The sequence below is a fragment of the Protobothrops mucrosquamatus genome, unplaced genomic scaffold, assembly GCF_001527695.2.
Source record: "Protobothrops mucrosquamatus isolate PMUCROS unplaced genomic scaffold, P.Mucros_1.0 scaffold39, whole genome shotgun sequence".
Classification (NCBI taxonomy): Eukaryota; Metazoa; Chordata; class Lepidosauria; order Squamata; family Viperidae; genus Protobothrops; species Protobothrops mucrosquamatus.
In genome coordinates, this window is record NW_015386421.1 from 2,077,183 (window position 1) to 2,092,914 (window position 15,732).

The 15,732-nt window shown below is 35.7% G+C and overlaps 1 protein-coding gene across 7 annotated transcripts in view; it reads right to left on the reverse strand.

Annotated features, from left to right (window-relative positions):
- ST3GAL3 (ST3 beta-galactoside alpha-2,3-sialyltransferase 3) overlaps positions 1–15,732 on the reverse strand; it is a 168,056-nt gene that overhangs the window by 58,822 nt on the left and 93,502 nt on the right. For all 7 annotated transcript variants that reach the window (XM_015811361.1, XM_015811360.1, XM_015811356.1 and 4 more), the window contains one exon: positions 4,640–4,734. In XM_015811361.1, coding sequence (XP_015666847.1) covers positions 4,640–4,734 — 95 coding nt within the window. The remainder of the gene's footprint in view (positions 1–4,639; positions 4,735–15,732) is intronic.

The following is a 15,732-nucleotide window of genomic DNA, read 5'->3' on the forward strand; positions in this document are numbered from 1 at the left end:
TATTATTATTATTATTATTATTATTATTATTATTATTATTATTATTATTATTATTATTATTATTATTATTATTATTATTATTATTATTATTATTCATTACTACTACTACTACTACTATTATTATTATTATTATACAATATGACCATCTAAAAGTTTTATTATAATTAAAAGAAGAGAAATTCTTGCATAAATGAGTTGTATTTATCTTCCTTCAGCTCCGTGTGACATTTTTAGAATACTCTTTTCTCTAGGGAAGTTCCAATCAGTATTAATGAGATTTCAAGTCACAATAAAACTAACCTTTAATACATCCTAGGTTATTGGGCCACTTGACTTAGGCCAAGAGCTCCTTAATCTTGTACATTAACTATATGTGAGCTTGCTCTCATTATATGATGTGGATGCAAATACTTCACAGAATGATCTTAGCTGCATAATTCTTCCTTGGAAAAACAGAAAGGGGGGGAATATCATATAATAAAAGAAATGAGAGATGAACAAAGATCATATTGTTATGTGAATGTAGCAAAACTAAATGGTATGTGAACACTGAAAACAAATGATAATGCCAGCATCATTTTCATTCCCATAGCAGGTGTATTTATTTTTGCATATATCAATTTATATGACAGCTTATATTACCAATGTGATTCTGGATGGCAAAAAAAATAATTGAAATGCATGTATATAATAAACAAACAAACAAACAAACAAATAAAACCCTTCCATCACATTAATACAAAGGAGCTCCCAAGCATACTATTCACCAATAGTGTGGGCTCAATTACTCAAATCCCCATGCCTCTGTAAACAGACCCAGAAAAAGGATGGGAAGAAATAATGTTAAAAGCCAAGAGGAGTACAAATTTGTCAGAAACATCACAGTGACTTTTGAGGGCAGAAGGGTAAATAAGGATATTTCTCTCAAACATAGAATAGAAAGTTAGAACATAATGAGCAGAAACAAATGTTTACATATCATGGAGAAACTCTCTACACTTACACTTCAGAAACAGAGAAAGACTTTGCTTTCTGTGTGGTCATTGCTTGCTTTTTCTCTAATATTTACCCCTTTCCCAGAACATCACAAATTTCAAGGTCAGCCGTGAGTCAAGATCTAAATATAAAAATTCATAGAAAACAAGCAGTGAAAAATGGCTCTTGATTTTCCCAGTTCTGGAACATGCAAGGCTAAATATATCCCCTTAACGAGATACTTAGAATATAATATAACACAAAGTGCAGAGCACACTTTTTGTTGGCATATAGGCCAATCTTCCTACATCTGGAAACTTGAGACTTCTACTCCTACTCCTGTAATTGCTATTGTAACATTTCTGGAGGATACTGAATTGGACGAGTCTGTTTATTAATATTTCTACCATAGCAAAATCACACCATTTCTTCAGAGACCACTTTTTTTAACAGTAGTCCACAACTTAGAACCATTCATTTAGTGACCATTTGAAATTACAACGGCATTGAAAAGAAATGATTTACAACTGGTCCTCATAGTTACAACTGTAGCAGCATCCCCTTGATCACATGATCAAAATTTGGGTGCTTGGCAACTGGCACGTATTTATAATGTTTCCAGTGTCCCAGGGTTATGTAATTGCCTTTGCAACCTTCCCAGCTGGCTTCTGTCAAAGCAAAGTCAATGGGAGAAGCTGGATTCACTTAATGACTGCATAATTCACTTAACAACTTCAGTAATTCTCTTAACAATGGCAAAAAAGATCATTACATTGGGTGTGACTCACTTAACAACCGCCTTGCTTAGTAACAGAAATTCTGGTCCCAACTATGGTTATTAAACAACTACATGTATATATCTTGAGGAGAAAATTCGTACAATGTCAAAATTATCAAAAGGAATCCTCAAAAGGCAAACATTTGAAGACTGTTCCTAGGTAACAATAGCTCTTAGACTTATATACCACTTCATAGTGCTTTACAGCCCTCTCTAAGAGGTTTATAGTGTCAGCATATTGCCCCCAACAATCTGGGTCCTCATTTTACCAACCTCGGAAGGATGGAAGGCCGAGTCAACTTTGAGCTGCTCAAAATCAAACTCCTGGAGTAAGCAGTGAGTTAGCCTGCAATACTGCATTCTAACCACTGCACCACCACAGCTCTTATGGTAGTAATTAGAATTCAGATTTGATATTGTATTGATATTATTAATATCAAGTTGAGTAATTTATTATTGGTTGTTGAACTATAGCTGCTGTCCATATCTTTGACCAAATCATCTTAATCCCAGAAAATTTACACAATAAAGAATTCCAGTATGATATTTTTCATATGTAAGTTTAATAAACACAATGGCAATGTCTAGTTGCAAACATCCCCATTATCTGGATCAATTTGGGGAATGAAAAGCAATGAAGTACAGAGCAAAGTACACTTCATTGCTCCAAATGATACATCACAGAGAGCATCATCTCTAGAGAAGGCATAATGAATCCACTTTAGAAAATAAGATGCATGGGAAAAACCAGGAACGTAATTTAGAAGAAAACAATACAAGCAAAATTAAATAGTCAAAGGTTGGGAAACAACAAACCAAGCATGAGAAATCTCTGTCCTGTGAGGGTTTACATCCAGACCATAAATACTACATGCTCTTCCCATGCCATTCTGGAGCACAAGATCAGAGGGAAAAAAGTTTACACATGAAAAATATCTATATATGTATATGTATTTAAGACTTAGGCTGAACTGTGCTATATGTAATATTAAACTTTAGAAATGTACTAGGGTTTATTTATTTACTTTTGATGTCCCAAAATGGATGATGAAATTATGTGGCCTCTTTTTTCCTGGCATCAATCTCTCCATTAAAAGTCTGATATGGCATGTCATTTTCTATAAAGACTTCTAAAATCTATTTACAGGAAAAAAAATCGCTAAAACTACTCTGATATAGTAGTTTGGAATTCTGAAATATAATGATGCAGTCCACATACTCACAGCTAGCTGACCTTCAAGTTGACAGAATTATGCCAGTCAATTTTCATTTGAATTTCAAGCAAACACATGATGATATAAATGCCCAAAGTCCCGAACATCAGCACAAAGCATTTCCCAAGGTTTATACTATGTTGTGAATCTCCCTTGACAACAGCCAGATTTTTCAGTCAGATCAGATCTCAGATTTCTGATGCTCAACTGATTATCATTCTCTAGAAAGTTGCTCAATCTCCCAGGTGCTCTGATTCTGGCAGCCATCATCAGCATCTTTCTCCTGCCATCCTGTTTCAACCAGTATCAGACTAGTCTTGACTGAAATCCTTAATGAGGTTTTGATCCCATCAACAAGTCACAATAATTCATCCCCAGTGCCTCCCCTGGGATAAGGAAAAAAGCTGATGCAAGAATTTCAAGTGATGTGTGCTCCAGAGTGTGATGTGAGAAGGGTGCCATTTGCTTCACTCACTCTCTGGTCTATCAGCACTGTCATTAGACCTACTAGTTTGCTGAGAAAAATAATTCTTTCCTCCCGTGAGTACAAACTGCTTTAGACTGAATCCTGGCATAAAGTTTGGTCCCAAGAGGGCACTAAACAAGCCATTCATTTGCTTTGCTCCCACTGCTTCAGCTCCCAGCCATTTCAAACAGCAGTTTCTGGTTTTAACTGAAGAAAATCCAATATAAAACCCTAGATTAACATAACTCTATAGTGGTGACACAAACTGGCAGCAACTTGGAAATACAAAACAAAGTCTGCCCAAAGACTTTCAGTCATCCTGTACTACAATTCTCCATGCTTATATTTCTTGGCTAAAATACTCTGCCAGTGAAAAGAAAATAACCCACACAGAGATCTATAATCTACACCCTACAAGAAAAGTGATCCTGTAAATCTACCGTTAGTGAGTAATCCTGTTTCTACCTGTACTTTTAATCACTTCCACAGTCAATATTTCTAAAAAAATAATAATTGCACAGCAGCTATTTGTCACTTTTCTAGGAAGGATGTCTCTCCAGTAGGAAGGCAAATATCTATAAAAGGTGAGGTACCTACATATCTTGGCCATGGTTATAGAATGTGGACTAATTATGTCCAAGGATTTGGAAGTGCTCATGCCTCAGTGAGTCTCCTTTTAATACAACAACTAAATATTGTACTGTATAAATAATAAAATACTTAATTTATGGAACTTTTACATTTAATTATATTCTACTCTGCTCCATTTTGTAATATGAAGACATATAGAATTGTGAGACTGCATTTATCTATCAAACACTATCTTAGACATTGTGTTTAACAAGGCAGACTTCATGAAGAACCATTCCAGCATTTTTATGGAATACTAAAACAAAGGCTACTATCACCTGAATTGGTATATTTTGTGTTGAATAATTTCCTATCTTCAAGTTCCTTCCATAAATTAAACTTTATGGGAGGCAAATTTGTTTCCAATTATGTCATTGTCAACATCCTTCTTACTCACATTTTTTAAGTGGCCACAGAAGGTTGAAAATGTAAAATAGTGCTCTGTTTAGGACAATTTTGCACTACCTTACTCAAAAGAAAGACATTACAAATTTACAATGTCTTTATTAAACAAGTCCATAAGCTGTAAAGATAATATGTAGAACACAATCATAGTGGATTAATATGTTATCCTACCTTGTCCTTTAATCCCAAAAGGTGGAAGAAAATCCCGAATCCTTGCCCATTTCCTGAAGGAATCATCCAAAAACATTGGTGCTGGTTTGGAGAATCTATAAATATAATGAAACAGAATGGGTTCACACATTATATTATAGCACAAGTTATTTTAACTGCAATTTGTTGAGTAAGCTATAGTGATCTGGTTCACAGATAAGGTTCATAATTGTTCTAAGGCTAAGCTAAGGTAAAAGTCTATTATGGCTTATCATATTTGAAGTTAGCCAGAAATAAAAAAAATGTCTAAGAAAGTGCACTGCTTAGAATACAAAGCATTCTTATGTATTAAGTGTACTTAAAAGTTTGAATACAAACAAAAGAGTGGAGCACATAACAGGCTACCCAGCTGTATCAGGACACATTGCAAGGTAACACCCATCCTCCATCATGCTTCCAAATCTATGTGTATGAGAAGTCCCTGCTTCAACTTTTACCTCTACTATGAATTCACTGGGTAGCCATAAACAAACAACTACCACTCAACCTCCCATCTGTAGGAATGCTATTTCAAGATTCTAGTTAGGTTTATAACAAGATAATGAATCACATACTATACACATGGAAAATATTAGTATTTTAAAATTTCTGACAACAGTAGCCATTTCTGGTGTTTACTGAATTTAGAAGAAAAAAATCAACAGTTTAGAAGGAAAAAAAATCAATAGTTTGTACTAGAGCAGCACATCACCACAAAAGGACTAAAAGAAAACCATATTTTTTATAATGTGCTTGGAAAATATTTTCTTTAGGATATAATTGTACAGGCTAAAATTTGTTATCTCTTAGTAGCAGCAGTGGTGTGCTCTTCATTCTTTCTTACACCCACACAAATGCTCTCTACAGTATCCTGTTGTTGCTGTTCCCATCATTTCTCCTTTTTATATAAATAAAAATGTGTTAGACTAATTAAACTTTTTTTTAACAAGCTTCAGGGCATGTGTTCCTATAGATGGATGTTCAATCATACTGGGCAATATATGACAACAATTCCATTGCCCAAGTCTTTTAATTTCAGAATTGAGATGTTCTCATCATTTTAGATACTACAGGGATTTCTGTGCTGTGTGGCTGCAATGTTTGCTGAAACCCAACAACTAATCCATAACCAGACAAGTTCCAGTCAATTAATACTCAATGATTGGTCAGGAAATGAGTAGATTGCCCTGCCTGCTCACCTACCTCAGTTTCCCTTTCAGCCCATGAAAACTAAATGAAGTAACCTGGAAATGTCTTACTTGCCACCAGGCTGGTATTCTTCTTGGTAGAGCAAACCTGTATTTTGGACCCTTTACCTAGTAAACCTGCTGTCCTGTGATTAGACCAGGACTGCAACATGCAAACTTCTAGAGCAAAATACAGCCTATGCAATTACACAACTTATTGTTGCAGGCAGAAGTGCCTAGCTCAGAAAAAAAAATCTTTGAAACAACAGAAATAAGAGGATGTGGCGAAGCAAAATGGCAAAAATACATCAATGGCACTGGATGATTTCTAGGAAGTTCCAGATCTAGTAATGCTCTAAGACAGAGTTCTGGTCAGAAGTGTTTTTTCCCTCACAAATCCATTTCAAAGTGATATGTAATGCTGAACCATTAATAGAATAGCAGGCTAGCTAACGGTGTGCAAAGTTCAATTGTTGGAAATCCCAGGGTTCCTTCCGGAAAAGTTAGTTCAAATTGAATACAGCAGATGACAATGGCACTAGTGATGATGATATATCTATACTTGCTTGTTAATATATAAAATAGTACTTTAATATGTAGTTTTTGATTGACAGAAAAATATAATGAATGATCAGGATGTCTGCATGAGAAGGAATCCTCTCACTATTTTTCTCCAAAATAGGTATCTCATCCTTTCCCATCTTAAATCTCACCAATCATATCAAAGAATCTGAATAGAAAGTTATATCCTGCCAGAATGCACCTCTCCCCGCTCTTTTTTTTTTTTTTTTTTACAAAAATAGGCATCCCCTCCAACCACCACATTTTTCTATTGCAGTAATTATTTATGTTAATCAAAGATCCTGGAGCACCGGGGAACTACCAGAGAACTGGAAAAGAGCTGATGTGGTTCCCATCTTCAAAAAAAGGAAAAAAATGGATCCAGGAAGCTACAGACCTATCAGTCTGACCTCAATACCTGGGAAGATTCTGGAAAAGATAATCAAGCAATGAATCAGCGAACACCTAGAGGGAAACAAAGTCATTACCAAAGGCCAACATGGGTTTGTCAAAAACAGATCATGCCAGACAAATCTTATTGCATTCTATGACCAGGTGACAAAATTAGTGGACCAGAGGAATGTTGTGGATATAATTTACTTGGACTTCAGTAAGGCATTTGATAAAGTAGACCACAACCTACTACTTGATAAAATAGAAAAATGTGGATTAGACAGCATCACCACCAGATGGATTCATAGCTAGCTGACTGACTGTACTCAGTGTGTGGCCCTCAATGGAACTGCATCTACATGGATGGAAGTGTGTAGTGGGATGCCCCAGTGCTCTGTTCTGGGCCCACTGCTCTTCAACATCTTCATCAATGATCTGGACAAGGGGATAGATGGAAAACTCATCAAATTTGCAGACGATATCAAGCTGGCAGGAATAGCCAACACTCCAGAAGATAGGCTTAAGATACAGAAGGATCTTGACAGACTTGAACATTGGGTGCTATCTAACAAAATGAAATTCAATGGTGAAAAAAGTAAGGCTCTACATTTAGGCAAGAAAAACCAAATGCACAAGTATAATACAGGTCAGTGATGGCAAACCTTTTAGAGACTGAATGCCCAAACTGCAACCCAAAACCCACTTATGTATCATCGGGTGCCGGGTGGGCGTGGTCCATTGGGTGGGTGCGGCCCATTGGGTGGGTGTGGCCCATTGGGTGGGCGTGGCTGTGATGGTAACGGCAGACTGGGTGGGTCTAAAAAGTTCAATCAATCAATTCCAACTTTGCAAGATCTTTTTTTTCCTGCGAGAAGTTGAAATTAATTGACTGATTGAACCTTCTTTTTTTTTTGCACACGGCAGCGGAGGCCTAAAGCAAACAGGTTTTATAAAACCCAGCTGAAGGCCTAGGACTGGGGCGACGGCACACGTGTCCACAGAGAGGGCTCTGCATGCCACCTGTGGCATGCGTGCCATAGGTTCGCCACCACGGATATAGGTAGTACCTTGCTCAGTAGTAATAACTGTGAGGGGGATCTTGGAGTCCTAGTGGACAATCACTTAAATATGAGCCAGCAGTGTGCTGCAGTTGCCAAAAAAGCCAACACAGTTCTAGGCTGCATTAACAGAGGGATAGAATCAAGATCACGTGAAGTGTTAATACTGCTTTACAATGCCTTGGTAAAACCACACTTGGAATACTGCATCCAATTTTGGTCACCACGATGTAAAAAAGATGTTGAGACTCTAGAAAGAGTACAGAGAAGAGCAACAAAGATGATTAGGGAACTGGAGGATAAAACGTATAAAGAACAGTTGCTGGAATTGGGTATGTCTAGTTTAATGAAGAGAAGGGCTAGGGGTGACATGATAGCAGTGTTCCAAATCTCAGGGGTTGCCACAAAGAAGAGGGAGTCAAGGTATTCGCCAAAGCACCTGAAGGCAGGACAAGAAGCAATGGATGGAAACTAATCAGAGAGAGAAGCAACCTAGAACTAAGGAGGTTTCCTGCCTGAGCAGGGGGTTGGACTAGAAGACCTCCAAGGCCCCTTCCAACATAAATTATATAACATCAATAACTGTAAAACATACACCATCACAATATCCATTAGAAATTTGTAACAATGTTATTGACAATATATAGTATATCCAAAGTAATAAGTAAGATTTCACTGGGACTAAAGCAATGTTTATTGTTATGGGAACAAATTTCCCCTAGGTCCAAATAAAGAAATGGACCACCAGTAGTATGCGTGTCTACTGTTGACACAATCTAGAACCAATGTTTTTAAAGCCTTTTTCTCACAGAATCCCTTAAAAATTACAGAGGACCTCAAAACAGCTTTTTTTGTTATCAATGTTTATCATATTAAAATTTAAATAACATATTGTTTGCCACTATTGCTTCTCACAATTATTTCATAGAATTTTAATATATTTTTTTCAGCATAGGCTGTCAAATAATTTTGATTTTGCTGATTCATGTGAAGGTCTTGGGTAACCCCCCAAGGGGCCTTCAGGCACACTTTGAAAAACATTGATCTAAAAGACAGAATTATCAGAGGGAAAAATTTGTAAACGTGTTCCCTTTGCTTAAGTTAATCAACAACAGATAAAACTGGGAAATTGGAGAAATATGCACATAAAGAAGAGCTTTTTATATTTAAAAAATCAATAATATTTATTGTTATCTGAACTGTTGCCTAAGCAGTTTTATCTAAAATGTTAAGCTGAGTTATAAAAAAGGAAAGACAGAAGGGAGAAGATAAAAATACAATGTGTCAGACTGGCAAATTTATGTACAGAATAATATAGTCTCCAAAATCAGTAAACAAAATGAATCCACCTCAAACCATATTCAGGATTAGATTGATTTTTACCAACACAATTACAAGAATAAGAGATTTATCAGTAAAATGGCTGGCAAGGAATAGATGAAGCATGGTGAGCAGTCATTGACAGCACACTCACTTGTATCTCAGGAGACATTATGTGGAATGAGAAAGAAAAAGATTAATTTTGAAAGGAGTTAATATTATGTTATACTTTCTAAGGAAAAAATAGATCTTTAATGTTTTGTTAAATAAATTTATTCAATAGAAATAGTTTTCATTTCATTAAAAAGCTTTTTTAATCAGCTTTTATTAAATAAATCTCATTATTATTGTTACTAATGCATTTTGTCTCAGAGTCAGGAGAGTTGCATTTCTTTCTTTCTATATTCTTTCTCTAATTCCATTTCCTTTTTTATGCTGATCTATTCCTCAACGATAATGATGTAGGCTGCCTAAATTCTAAAACAGTCAGCATCTGAAAACAACTTGTACAGCACCTATAATATTAGCCACACAACCAACAGAAGATGGATTATTGTAGACAGGCCTTTAATAGCCCTAACTCCCTAGTGGTCCTCTCAAACTGAAAAGCTACTTACTGTCTTGAACAGAACACTGGTTTTTTTTCTTTTGTAATATAAGTTTGTAGCATGACATAAGTGATAATATCTGAACAAACCACCAGCATTTAGCCAAATAATGAGAATCATTCATGTTCTTTATTTCCTGGATGATTAAGAAGGGAAAAATATTCCACAGATGCCTGGCTTAAAGGACCTGAAAGAATATTGAAATTTTAGAATAATAATAAAAAAAACACAGCACAATACTTTTTCTTTCTACTACAGAAATGAGCCTCTATTTCCAGAGGATTTTTCTTTGAAAATGTCTCTGGAAAGCTGCTAAGAAGCAACACTTTAAAGTTATTTATGAGAAGAAAAAGCAGTTGTTTGGTCTGATCAGATCCAAATAACATACTGTACATTTTATCATGTGAGTGAGTAGCACTGGATAATGTCAGCTAGGTTAATTACAAAGCTTGTTTTTCAGAGATTTATGGTTACAAAGGAGAAATATCCTTTGGACCTCAGTTTGACCCAAAAGCTATTTCTGTTTAGACTTTAATGTGGGAGTTAGTTCTCTCTGCCAAGTGCCAGAGTAATTGAGTGTTTAACCACATCCTTGCCCTGGATTTATCCAAGATGAGGGAGAAGCACACCACTTGACTGTTTAACTTGCAGATAGAAAGTAGCTAAATATCCTTACATACATGCATGCATATCCAGCAGGCTATTTCCTTCAGAGGTAAGCAATGTTAGGCAAAACACAAAAAGGAATAAGAAATAGTAAACCAAAGAAATTAGGGCCTGAAAAAGTAAAATAAAAGAAAGCTAAATCTGCAACACATCAACTTCATTCACTATATCTCTTCATAATTTTCTAACTATCCTTATTTTTACCACATTCATTAATTGTGTTTTGCTCTTTAAGCTTCTCACTCTGTTTTGAGGATATCATCATCTTCATCCAGGCCATGACTTTTTTGATCCTCCCGTTCTCTTCAACCCATTCACATTTCCTTCCTATATTTGTTTTGTAATTCTGTTTATATGAATGAATCATGAATACTTCATTTTCGCTCATCATTCACTGTTGTATTCAATCTACATTGATTTCAACACCCATACATTTCTTCTTGCTTTACCACACACAATTAAGCACCCAATTTCCACTGCATCCAATTTGATTTTATTTCTCCTGAATATTCAACCCTCACCATCATAAAGCAGACAGAAGTATGCTCTTACACACAACCATTTTTGTTTCTTACAACAAATATTCATTTTTCACAATAGATCAAATGCTATGCACTACCTCTCTTCATAATTCTTGTTTCATTGTAGAAAGGATCTAACATACGCTGCAAATCACCTAAATCTTCACCTAACAACATGGCGTCAACTGTATACAAATCATACATATATTCACATTTCCAAACAACACACCTTTAAATATACATTTATCAATAAACACTTCAAACTATCAAGGGAATATTACATATCCTTATCTTCTTCTCTGCTACATTTGAATCATTTTGTTATATACCACTCTTACTGCATTCAACAAAGACAGCCATGTAGCCCTTGTTTATAGTTTGTACTTGAATTCTTCCCCAAAAGAACAGAAACAAAGTCATTATTGGAAAATAGCAAAGTCTCTATTAATGACCCCTGTAGCCATCAGAGCTGGAAACTATTGCAGATAACACTCTTCCATTACACTTAACAGGGATTGCTTTTGCATTGCGTGAACCAAACTCTACCAATGTTATTTTATTACATGCTTTTTCCACTTTCAACTCAGCCTATAAATATGGACATCAAACAAAAATGAAATACTGATACTTTTCTGAATATACTTCTGAATCCATACCAGCAGTGTTCTGCAATTTGGTGATAACTTATGAACAAAAATATACAAGCACATGCAAGTACACACAAAAAGACAGATAAACATACACAAAAGTATGATTTTGGAGATATGTGCAACTTGTTGATTTTTATCTGGTTCATTCTTTAATTCAGGTAGCTTTCCGAAATATTACTACTTACTTGATAAAAGATGACAAAAGTAATATATTTGATTACCATCTATGTATTGCTGGCAGATGTTAGGTGGAAAGAATCATGACCATCCATTAGATTGCAGCATAGATTTATTCAAGCCTATACACACGAGTCTACTCAACTGAAGTTCAGTATTAAATTGGCGCTATATAAAGGTCAATGGAATTCAGGAGCAGTTGGACTTGGACTATTTGTAACTACTGTAAGCTAATAAAGCACTTAACTCTGCACTCCAGCTCTGCCTGCTCTTCTCCTACACAGAACACAATTACCAAAATATTCTAAATCAGGTTCATATCTCATTTATATATGCAGTAAAATACCCCATGGAATTCATTCATTCATTCATTTATTCAATTTGTATCCCGCCCTTCTCCCGAGGGACTCAGGGCGGCTCACAACATTTTTTAAAACAAAAACAAACCCACAATCCCCGCCGAATAAAACCAATTAAAACCCAAATATTCTAAGTTGTGATATTTAAAATTTTCTAAAAATGAACCCGATTTAAAAATCCTCCCTAGGCCAGGCCCGCTTGCTGGAAAAGCCATGTCTTGAGGGCGCGGCGGAAAGTCAGGAGATCCAGAATCACCCGGATCTGGGGAGGTAGTTCGTTCCAGAGGGCGGGGGCACCTTGAAAAATACCTTGAAAAATACCTTGAAAAAACCAAATCTATCTTCTACATTTCAAAATTCAAAATATTTTTCCTTGCTTTGATTGTGCTTCTAACTCACTATGTTGAATGTAGCCTAATAGTAACACCTATATCATTAAAACTAGGGCTGTATTAAAAATTCCAATGAATTCATTGAAATTAATGAGATTCCGATAGAAAAAAAATATTAAATCAGCAGGGAAGAAATACTTCAGCCTGTATGTACTGTATGTATTTGTTTTCTGGGAAGAATCCAGAGAAAGAAATATTTTGGGAAATATTAAAAAGGCAGAATATATTTCCCCAAAGGAATAATGGAGAAGATCTTAAAAAAAGACAGAAACCAGCCCCCCAGAAATCAGCCCCAGCCCCTAGGCAGAGGTCAGCTTTTAGAAATGCAAATTCAATAATCCATTCAGGAAGGTTGGAGCCAGGAAGCTAGAAATTAGGAAAACAAAGACACCTAAAATCTACATATCACCCAAATTCTAAGGACAGGAGACATAATAGGATTAACCCACCAATACCAAAAGGGCACACTTAGACTCAAGTCAAAGTACATGACACAGGAAATACAAAGCCTCAAACAGGAACAGGAAACAACCTCAAGAGCCCCAGAAGGTATAAAAGCCCAACACTCTGCTCCATGTGGTCAGTTTTTCCCAGAGCCATCTTTCTGTCTGGCTCTGGGAAACCTTCTGTCTGGCTCTACAACCTTCTTTCTAAAGCAGTCTCCATTTTGATTATTCCCGGCTTGGACTGGACCCTGATGAAAATTTTTCTTTCAACAGTTTATTTATCAAATTTATATAGCTGCACATCTCATGGAAAGTAACTTTGGGCAGCATACAACAATTCAGTAAAACAATAAAAATAGAAAACTGTCATTAAACTGTATATAATAATTATTAAAAACATTTTTAAAAAACTATGAAAACAAAACTAAAACAAAAAGGAAAATAGGTGAAGGAATATTAATCATAAGGAAACCATCTCACTAGTTCACCCATTCCTCACCGGGCTGGCATAACCAGGTCTTGAGGGAGGCTGACTTCTTCTCTGGGGGAGAAGATTCTATAATGCAGGTGCCATGGCAGAGAGGATCCGCTGTCAGGGGCCTGCCAAACGAAGCTTACTATAGTGGATTGTTGAAGCCTAGAATTTTCTATTGAACTGTAAGTTTAACTGATTAGTTCAAAAAGCATTGTGGCAAGCAACCCATTTTCTTCTATTATTAATCATGGAAAACATATTGATTTATCTGTTCAACGAAAAAAATGGCACAATTGTCTCTTTGAAACTTTTCATTTAAATAACTCTTCCAAGGGTGGGGGGAACTGCTCTACAGCATTTTGGACAAACAAGTGACATTTCATGAAGTTTGTCCCTAAGAAATACCAAACACAAATCAAAGTTGATGGTAGAAGGTAATTTTTAAAATAGCAATAGCAATAGCACTTAGACTTATATACCGCTTCATAATTCTTTAAAGCCTCAGAAGGATAGAAGGCTGAGTCAACTTTGAGCTGGTCAGAACCTGATATATTTTATATTTCTATTCTACTGAAAGATTCTTAATATGAGCAAATTCTACAATGAGGCTTACTACACCGGAAAAAACAATCAGGTGAGGGATTAATTACTTAGGTTGCTAGCTTATCCAGATCTTGCTAACATGTTTTTCATACTGATCTTTTGTTTGCTTTGCTATTATCTGGATTGGTCTGTGACCATAATAAAGAATATGACTGATTGTTTTAGTTGTTGACAGTAGTGCCATAATGTTTTTAAAAGATCCTTTATTTGCATTGGAATGAAGGAAAAAGAGGTTCATAGATTTGACTGCACCTAAAGCAAATATTTAAAAGACTTGCATCAAAAGTTGTAATAATTCATTTGCAGTTGATAACTTTTTGAAACATTCCAGAATTCTTATTTGATTAAAAAGAAAAAAAAGAAACACAAATGGCAAATAGTGGTATTTTAAAGGAATAATTGTAAATCCTTTTCAATAGCAAACATTCTTATATTTTCAAAACAAATAATTCACAAACCTTCAATATCTAATAACATCAACCATTTCTCTTATTGCAAATAAAAGATATTATTTCTCTGGGCCTTTCAAAGAATTATCAGAAATTTAAAGTAAATTCTAAGGCTTTATTAGTGATCATTAGTAAACAAACACTTGTCCAATAAATCAAGAAATGCTTTGGTATGTTTATAGTTTTGATTATCATCATAGCAAAGTACTATTAAACCTTTTTATACCATTCCAGGTGGCATCTCTCACATATGAATAGAATAGAGCTGGAAGGGACCTTGGAGGTCTTTTAGTCCAGCCCCTTGCTCAAGCAGGAGGACCTATACCAGTGGTGGCGAACCTATGGCTCGGGTGCCAGAGGTGGCACTCAGAGCCCTCTCTGTGGGCACACGCACCATCGCCCCAGTCCTAGGCCTTCAGCTGGGTTTTATAAAACCTTTTCGCTTTAGGCCTCCACCGCCGTGTACAAAAAAAAAAAGGTTCAATCAATCAGTCAATTTCAACTTCTCGTGGGGAAAAAAAAACTTGCAAAATTGGAATTGATTGATTGAACTTTTTAGTCCCACCCAGTCTGCCATTACCACCGCAGCCACACCCAGCCAATGGGCCATGCCCAGCCAATGGGCTACACCCAGCCAATGGGCCACACCACCCGGCACCCGACGATGCCTAAGTGGGTTTTGGGTTGCAGTTTGGGCACTTGGTCTCTAACATATATGGTTGCTTCCATTGACAATATGTATTTCATTAATAACTGCAAAAAATAAATAAAAATTCTAGATTGTATATGATAAAATTTGTAAAAATTAAAAACCAGATAAAACCAAAATTACCTTAGAATCTAATATACACACAAATGTTAACTGGCATTCTGAATTTATTGCTACTTATTTTTTTTATTTTTTTTTATTGAAAATTTTTAAAAGTTTTACAATATAACTCCCCACCTCCCTCAAACCCCACCCTTCCCCACCCACCTCCCTTCCCCCCGACTTCCCAGAGCTACACACAAGGTTTACAATACAATAATTATACTCTGTCTTAAATTATATTACCCTTAAGTTAACAATTCTATAACATCCTTTAGCTCTCTCCTAAACTAACATATTAAACATCATTATTACAAATTATTTAATTTTAATAAAATATACTACATTAACAATCACAAATTTACTCAAAAACCAAATGAAACTTTTTAGTTCCATATTTCT